General features: G+C 48.5%; 1 protein-coding gene and 1 long non-coding RNA gene across 2 annotated transcripts; one reads left to right on the top strand and one right to left on the bottom strand.

The window, feature by feature from the left end:
* The first annotated feature begins 4,087 nt into the window (after nt 1-4,087).
* Nucleotides 4,088-5,698, top strand: LOC117834773 (uncharacterized). The gene is made up of 2 exons (XR_004635761.2): nt 4,088-4,309; nt 5,136-5,698. It is a non-coding gene; the product is annotated as an uncharacterized lncRNA (long non-coding RNA).
* A 295-nt stretch (nt 5,699-5,993) lies between these two features.
* On the bottom strand, nt 5,994-8,230 carry LOC117834772 (uncharacterized). Its single transcript, XM_034714301.2, has 3 exons — nt 7,627-8,230; nt 7,301-7,523; nt 5,994-7,145 (listed from the first exon to the last, which is right to left on the bottom strand). The coding sequence occupies exons 1-3, from the start codon at nt 7,645-7,647 to the stop codon at nt 6,181-6,183; spliced, it is 1,209 nt and encodes a 402-aa protein (XP_034570192.1). The 5' UTR covers nt 7,648-8,230; the 3' UTR covers nt 5,994-6,180.
* Between the last annotated feature and the right edge of the window lie 555 nt (nt 8,231-8,785).

The following is an 8,785-nucleotide window of genomic DNA, read 5'->3' as shown; positions in this document are numbered from 1 at the left end:
TACTTAGGGGCTATCAAACGCTACACCGTAACTGGGTAGTTATGAAGGTACCTTTCAGGTTTGTCAAGAAGCATGTTGTGAGGCATGGTCTGTTAAGATGGAATTTGCCCCTCTCTATTTGAGAGAGATATCTCTAGACCCCTCGAGTGATCGGATTCGAAAATGCATGGCCATGCTACGTGAGGTTAAGAGTTAACGTAGAAAGGGATTCCGAATCACAACATCGAGAAAGAGTGGTCGGCTTGGAGCTAGACTAAATATCATGAGGCAAAGGGAATAACATGTTTGTGATGTTGTGATGGTTCGTCTGATATGATCTTTGTATGCGTATAGGAGTTACCATGTTTTGCTAGAGGCCGCTACTAACTATTGGCCGAGTAGGAGTACTCGGGCCATGTCTATACGTATATGAACCTATAGGGTCACACACTTAAAGGGTTGTAAGCCCAATTTGGATATGATCTGAATTTGACCAGGTTTTGGAGTATTAATGGGCCTTGGACCCAAAGGCCTATTAGGAACCCCTATATATTGATGGGTGTGGGGGCACCCTAGGGTTTAACCCTTTTTGCCGAACCACAGCCGCACCCCTCCCACGCCCTCACCTTTGTTGCAAATCGTAGACCTAGCAGTCCGGCTTGCAACACTTCCTTCCCGTATGTGTGGATACCTTGAAGGTGTTGCATTTGCAGCACTTGGATGAGCCGCCGCACGAGAGCTCCGACGAGGAACCTGACGAGCTGACGAGGAACCTAACGAGTCGGCGCACGAGGAGGATGCTGCTGCACGTGGCTGCTGAGGAGCTGCTCGACGTCGACGTGTGATCGACTACACTGCCTCGACGCGCTTCATCAACTTCCGCATCTGCGCGTTTAGTGGTAATTCCATGATCCATATATGGCAGTTTTCCTAGTTTACGCAGTAGAAAAATTTTGTTTTGCACTAGCGTAGCCTACCTCGTATCCCTACAGCTAGGGGGATGGTCTTTGTGCGCCGTGCACATGGAGGGGGAAGGGGGATGTGGACGTCAGGGCTTATGGCGTATGGGGGAAGGTCCACCTAGCGGTGTAAGTGGAAGAGGGAAGGGGGATGGAGGGGGAACGGGGGCAGGATGGGGGCATTCCCCTCCAGCTCGGACGCCCAGGCGGTGCCATCGTTCCACCATCGCAGCCACCACGAGACAGCCGGAGCAGCACCAGAATCGCAATTCCGGCCACCTCCAGTGTCACGACTGGTACCAGGAGGGAGCGGGGCGCGAGGCGAGTAGCATGGTGCTGGTGTGGGGCTTAGAGGGGGAAAGGAAGGAGCTCGGTCGCGAGGAGGAAAAGAAAAGGAGTGGCTAGCTCAGTGTGGGGTGCTGGAGGGGGAGAGGGGTGCCTTTTATAAGCCGAGCGGAGCGTGGTGCGGTGGCCACGTCGCGGGGGAGGGGGATAGGGATGGTAGCTTGCTTGCTGGCCAAGGAAGGGGTGGATAGGGGTGGCCGTGCTGGCGGATCAGACCTGTCGGAGAGGGTTAAGGAACTAGCGGTGGTAATGATGGCGGCGTCTGAGGAGGAATGGCTAGCTTGGGGAATACGACAATGAGTGGGAGGGGGGAAGCATTGGCGCGGCTGCATGGTGAGGTGGCACAGCGTCGCGGTGAAGGCGTGCGGTGGCAGCGTGCTGACAACAGTGCGAACGTGCATTGGTCGGGACTGGTTAAGGAGGAGAGGAGGGAGGAATGCTTGGGCGCGAAGCGAGCGAGGGGGGCTGCTCATGTTGGCGGCACCAGTCTGGCGTGGCAATGCGGCGGTGGTGCGGTGGTGGCACGGCAGCGGGCGTCGGATAGCAGCGGCACTAGTGAGCGAGGGGAAGAAGACGGTGTGACCGGGGTCGGCTGGGCCAGTGTGGAGCAGGCCGGCCTAGTTGGTTCGTGGGAATTGGGCTGGAGCTGGGCCAGTAGGAGAGGGAGAAGAGGTGGGCTGGCTGCTGGGCTGAATGGGGAGGTAGGCCGGAATGGTGATTGCCGGCCCGTATGTGACTTGAAAGGGTTTTCTATTTATTTGACTTGAGTTTGAAACCAAATTTGAATTAGGTTTCAAATTTGATTAGGTTTTGGAGTCTAGGTTGTGATACGACATAGAAATGAGGCTTTTGGAAGAAATTAAGGTTTGGTGATGTTTGAATATAACTAGCATTGGATAGGAACCTTATAGGGATTTGGTTAAATTTAATATATAAACTAAATCTGAATATTACACCTAGGGCTTCAGAAAAAGAGAGAGATTTTCATGATGGTATTTCTAGGATTTGATGCTTGGATTTAGAATACTAATGTAAGCAATAAAATGCATCAGATATGTAGGTTAAATGTATAGTTTAATTTGTGAAATAAGTTTTGAATATTTCAGGAAAAGGAGTTTAGTTTGTATTTAAAGAAAAATTTAAAAAAGTCTATATTTTTAAATACTCTAAAAAGTGGGATGTTACACTCGGTGACTTTTTTATTTGTGAAATAAGTTTTGAATATTTCGGGAACCGTCGCGGCCGTGTGTGAGTACTTGAGTGTTCAAAAAGAATGCGAGTGTGGAGTTAGTCGAAACTACTTGAGTAAAGCAGCGGTGGATAGCAACTGCCGCATTGCCTTTGGCATGTATTCGAACCGTGCGGCAGCAAAATTTTAGCTAACTTTTTAGTGCTCGTTCGACAGAGCTACTATTCAATGTGGGTCTGTTTCTCTTCTTGGGCTAGATCGAGTGGATCATGGTGGCTCACTCAAACCTAGACCAGCTCCGCAGCAATTTCATCTTGGTCTTGACTCGAAACACACCAAGGCCTTATTATCTGTAGGCTCCATCATCACACGTGGCCATGATGTGGACACACTGGACCGGGCAAAAAGGCCCTATATCTACACGTGGCTGCCACGACTACCTTCTGCACCTAGTGCGCATAGACGTGGACTGTCGGGACCGACCTAATGGGACCAGCATTTACACATGCTAGCCACGTCAGCCTGCTGGCCCACACTCGTACACGTGGACGGCCAAGTCCCACCTCTCCAGTGGATCCCGTGTTGACATATTTGACCCACACGACATGTGGACCGTTGGGTCCCAGTCACTACACGTGGCTGCCACGTAGACATGTTGGACTAGTCAACCGGGACCTACAATTACACGTGTTAGCCATGTCGGCTTGCTGGGCCCGCACTCATACACGTTGATGACCAGGTCCCACCTTTCTAATTGAGCCCACGTTGACATATTTGACCCATGACCCTAACGTGTGGACCGGCGAGTCCTCGTTGCTACACGCGGCAGCCACATAGACACGCTGGACCCTTTGGCATCACAAGTGGACCTATAGGTCCCAACGCTACATGTGGCCCACCGATTCTATGACGAGTCGCTGGCATCACAGATCCGAGATGTTGGTGGCGCACCGTTTTGTGACAATATGAGATGTTGTTCCATAGAGGCCGAGGGCTCCGGCTGATGATCTATGACAAACTTGAGATTTTCCTCATAGATGTGGCATGTTCAGTGACGAAGTTCTAGAATGTCGCACGCAAAACGTCATTGAAGCTACTATTTCTAATAGTGCTACTACTATTCTTCTTCCTACCCAAGCCGTCGCCGCTGTCGGCAATGCAACTTCTATCCGAAGCTCGCCGGTGCGCCGCTAGCGTGGCCTAGGACCATCACAGACAGTTAGCCTAATAGACGTGAGCGACCTCTTGAACACAAACATAGTTCCCATGGCAAACATGCTTTGCTCTGTGGTCCCTTGCTTTGCCTTTTGTTATCTTTTGCAAGGACAAACACTTATATACCACACATAGATTGATTCAAATTGCTAATATTCCCTTCGTTCCAAATTATTAGTCATTCTAACTTTTTTGGAGAGTCAAAACATCTCAAGTTTGACCAAATTTATACAATAAAGTACTAAATAGGTATCATTAGTTTCTTTATTAAATATATTTTCATAGTATATCTATTCGGTGCTATAAACTTTTGTAATCTTCTCTATAATTTTTATCAAACATAAAATAGTTTAAATTCCATGAGGACCCGTTCGTTTCGGCCTGAACTGATCGGGACGAGGGCTGTTTGGACGGTTTGGTCCGGCCGGAATGAAATCAGGTGTCAATTGAAATTGTTGTTCGGTTGGTGGACCCCGTCCCCTCCCCTCCGGAACGAATCCTCCGCGACTCCACGGGGCGGGGAGAGCTCTGGCGGCGCGGGGGAGAGAGGGACGGCCATGGCGCGTTGCCGCACCAGAAGGGGCACCGCCCTTCCACCACCTCCTCCCGTCTCTCCTCGGAGGTGAGCGCCACCATCGCTTTTCTCTCTCTATGAATTCCTCGTTCCACGATTGGGTAATTTCTTGTTCTTAGTTGCGTGCCCGAAACTCTCATCGAGGATTCGCGTTCTTCGATTGATGGATGGGCAATCACCGGTTGTCGGGGGTGGGCTGTGATTCCTGACCCTGAATCTCTAGATTGTTTTGTGGAAAAAGATTTGATTTTTATTCTGTTTTGGTTCTGGATAAGATGCATGGCTGATCTCCCTCTCCCTCTTTGCGGTGAGGTTGAAACATTATTTAATTCCATCGATAGGCGCAGTTCATGTATGTGACCCCTTTCTGTAACCGGGGGAACAGGTCTTTCCCCCCAGATCCAAATGTTTCTTTCTTTTGCGGATGTACAGTCCATGTCCATCCAGATTTTACGGATTAATTTGGTAGGAAGCGGAGTTCTGTAGCGCACTTTATTTTCCAACTTTTAGCACAGTTTGTTTTTGCGATTTGTTTGGGGTATTAACTGGAGGATGGGCGAAATTTCGAAAATTGGCTGTACTGCTGTGAATGTTTTGATTTCAGTCATTGTGTCCGTCTGAGATTTTTTGAGGATTGGTATTAACTATTCTTAAACTATCACATGTGGCAATATCTTGGCATATTACATATAATCATATATTAGATGTGTGACCATTGTACATTTCTTATTTAAATAAGACTGTTCAATCTCGATGGAGCACAATTTAAGTCCAGTTTAGCGCTGATCTAGATTAATACTCTATTTCACAATATCACAACTGAGTACATTCTCTGTTCATTGTGTAACCTTTCTCATTGAATTTTTTTCATCAGGCGAGTGCAGATCTTATGTTTGGTGGAATAACTATAGTGTGTGGAATCCTTGGAACTCTATCAGGAGGTATCATCCTTGACAAGATAGGGGCTACAATTCCTAATGCTTTCAAGGTAAGAAAATACAATACCTAATCCTTGACGATATAGCAGTCGAAATGCAGTTTGTTATTTTCATAAAAAAGTGTTTTTGTTTTGTTTTTCCTTCCCAAGTGAGCTGCAAGCTAACATTCTGCAGTCCTAATGAAGTGAGATGTGCGCACAGTTCTATTTGGAATGAACTAATGAAGTTAGCAGACTGCATACCTTTATGCTTCCATTTCGTTAACATGGATTTGCGGTGACTCGTATGCTGTTGTCATTGTGTAGCTAATTTCAATTTTGTCTTATTTTATAAAATATAAAAAGGTGCTTGCTCCATATCCAAATGTCAGACACCGGCCTACTGCTAGCTCAGTGGACAAATTTGATGTATTGTATTGGTGAAATTGCTCTGTTGAATACAAATGTTCAAGAACAAATTTGTATTGACCTGGATTGATCTGGAATGGCTCTGTTTCATATGTGTGGATCTACGGTGACTCATGCTGGAATGGCTCTGTTGATCTGTACATATTTGATGTATTGTTTTGAATTGATCTGGATTGATTCCATCTCTGCCAGATGGATTGACCTGTTTGTTTTGAGTGGATTGGTAGGATTAAATCCTGACCGAATTGAGTGACACGGGTGGAATCACTCAAACTGGGCCTGGAAGTAATCCTGGCCGGAATCCATTCCGGCTGAAACGACCAGCCTTAAAAGTTAGAATGACTTATAATTTAGAACTTTAATATAGAACGGTTAAATAGAACGGAGGGAGTAAATAATTGCCGCGATCACTTATGTTGATACTGTATACTACATATATATCATGGCAAGATGAATATATTTGGAGCGAAACCCGGGGCTGGCCTCCATTCAAGCTAATAGCTCGTTATACTAGTATACAAGCAAGATGCCGTGCCACCATCGTTGATCATTCCTGCTATTGTCATCCATGGAGCTATGAGATGACACATGCGTTAGGGTTCTCGTCGCTGAAGTACTGCGGCGCCGGTGCTGGCCGCTCCACCATGCCGTAGTTGTAGTACTGGTACATAGTCGGAGGAGCCGCCACTGGTGCGGGTGGCGGCGGCGTTGGAGGCGGAGGCGCCCACTGCATCATGGACATGGCGTAGGGGTGCACCATGGACACCCTCCTTGCCATCATAGCCTCTTCGTCTACCTGAGGGTTGTAGTAGTGCTTGTGTGAGTACGGCCAGTACATCATCCGTTTCATCATCTCCTCCGGCGGAAACCCGTCCACGGCCAGCAGCTCAGGCTTTGCCTTCTCCTCATCGCCGCCGCCTTCCTTCTTCTTAGCACCATCCTCCGGCTTGGCGTTCCCGTCTTCTTTCTTTTCTCCCTGGGCGGCTTTCTTCTCGGCGGCGTCTTCCGCCGATGGTTTCTCCTGTTCCTCCTTGTTGTTGGCGCCCTCTGCGGGCGGTTCCTCGGGCTTCTTGTCGCCGTCCTCCTTCTTTGGCTCCTCCTCCTTTGGGGGCTCAGGAGGCGGTGGCGGGGGCACGACAGTGGCGAGCTTGCCGGTGCGTCGGTGGATGTACTGGACGAGCCTATCGGCTGACATGGTGCCGGTAACGGTGAGCTTGCCGGCACCGGAGTTAGCGTCTGCGCTCTTGACGCCTCTCATCTTGAGGATCTTCTTCTGCAATTGCTGCGCGCAGGCCTCACAGTGCATGTTGACGAAGAGCTCCACCGTCGTCACCTCGCTCACCTGCGAATGAACGACGACCGGTTCCTCCTTAAGGGCGGCTGCTGCGTCGGCCTCTGCGGGAGGAGGAGGTGGCGGGGATATGACGGTGGCGTTGCGCATGGTCCTCTTGCGGAGGCGCTCGCAGATGCCCTGCAGATCTACGATGCCCTTCACCATCACCTGGTTCTGCGCCATGTTCACCTCCACCCTTTCCACTCCTACACGTCAGCCGTTAAACATCAGCTTTCTAGCATCCAGTCCGATCCACAAATTTTTTGATTAATAATCCATTAATTAATCGTGATCAGTTGCCCAGTGCAGAACAAAAGAAAGAAAAGTAACAAAAAAAAGGAAAAATGAAAAGGTTAGTTACCTTTGCATCTGAGGAGGCATCTCTTGATTTTGTTGGCACAACCGGTGCAATGCAGGTCGATGCCGAGGATGCATGGAGGAGGTGGCGGCGGTGGCTCCTTGGCTGCCTCCTCTTTCTTCTTCTCCCCACCTTCTGCTGCAGCCGCCTCTTCCTTCTTCTCTGCTTCCGGCACAGCCGCTGGAGCTTCTTCCTTCTTCGGCTCCTCCACCATTGCCTCCTCCACCTGCATGTGCATAATTTATAAGTTATCACGGATCAAACAATCAACTAAACTAACAAAATGCATGATTTGAAACTAGTTGGCCAATATTCGTAGCAGCATTTACCTTTTTAACTTCCTCTCCCATGGTGATGATCAAGTGTGGCTTAAAGGCCGGAGGGAGAATGAGTAGCTAATTTGACCGATCAACCAAATAAGAAAGTCAATGAAGGAGACGCCTTGATCAGGATAGTGTATGAGCAATGGCCAGGAGCTGCTCCTCTCTTATACCAGGACTCAAACGGTGAAGAGAGAGATAGTCGGTAGCTAGAACCTGCCTGCGGCAATCAGTTTGCTCGGAATAAAATAAGGTCTCGCGGATTCCCATGCACATGGATTCACGCATGCAGCCCGATCGATCCACCTATTACTGACTGAATAATACTCGCCCCTATGCAAAGAGAGTACTGTATCTCTGTAGATCCAAGCAAAGCTTGCGATTTGGGCGACAACCTATACTGTTTCTCTCTTTTACAGCGGCAGCAGCAGCTTCGTTCTTTGTTCTCTCAGTTTCTCGCTCTGTCCGCAAGGAGAACCTAGGAAGCCGCGACGCCGGTAGTGCTACGAGTCCGTGGCTCCGTGCACTCCGAGATGTGTGTAGAGAGATGGAGAATCGAGTGGAGGGGGAGGAAAAATGTGGTGAGGGGACATGCTTATATAGGCTCCATGGATGAATTATTTGCCTTCTTGCAGAAATTTGCATTCAAATTGAAGTTTTGACTACAAGATTGGGTTTGTCAAGTTTGATGAAAAGGAAATGGTTCCTTTTCTCCACTTGTTGGAGGATTAGGGGTCGCCCTAGATAACTTCTAGAAAGTACTCCAAAATTAGGACTGGCAGACGGTTTCCCAATGTCCTGAAATACTTCGTCTAGAAGTGATTGCCAAGTGTGCATGAAAAGTGCACATCGATACCTTTTTTGAATAAGGTACATCGATGCTACTCTTTGTGACGGGGGAGGATTAACTTTCTCATGGCCGGCTGCCCAGATACCTTTTTTTCTCTTTCTTTTAACTTTCCAAATATTCAATGTTAGCTCGGAGTTTGGAGCACAAAGAGGACGAGATGATTTCGGAAAAGGCGACATCCATTGCATCCTGCACCCTGACGCGCGCGCGCGAGAGAGAGAGTACCGATGCAGGGTCACATGGGTATGTTGGGTGGGACTTTGGAGGGTTTGCTGGCCCTTTTGCTTTGCTTTGTTCTTAAGTGTTAAGAATCCACTT

Source organism: Setaria viridis, chromosome 8 (genome assembly GCF_005286985.2).
Source record: "Setaria viridis chromosome 8, Setaria_viridis_v4.0, whole genome shotgun sequence".
NCBI lineage: Eukaryota > Viridiplantae > Streptophyta > Magnoliopsida > Poales > Poaceae > Setaria > Setaria viridis.
The sequence above is the reverse complement of the archived record's forward strand: the minus strand, read 5'-3'. Positions and strand labels throughout refer to the sequence as shown.

Coding starts and splice junctions, on each gene's coding strand:
- LOC117834772 (XM_034714301.2), bottom strand. CDS start 7,647: ATGGGAGAGGAAGTTAAAAAG. Junction 7,524..7,626: donor TGGGAGAGGAAGTTAAAAAG/GTAAATGCTGCT, acceptor ATGCACATGCAG/GTGGAGGAGGCAATGGTGGA. Junction 7,146..7,300: donor ATGCCTCCTCAGATGCAAAG/GTAACTAACCTT, acceptor GCTGACGTGTAG/GAGTGGAAAGGGTGGAGGTG.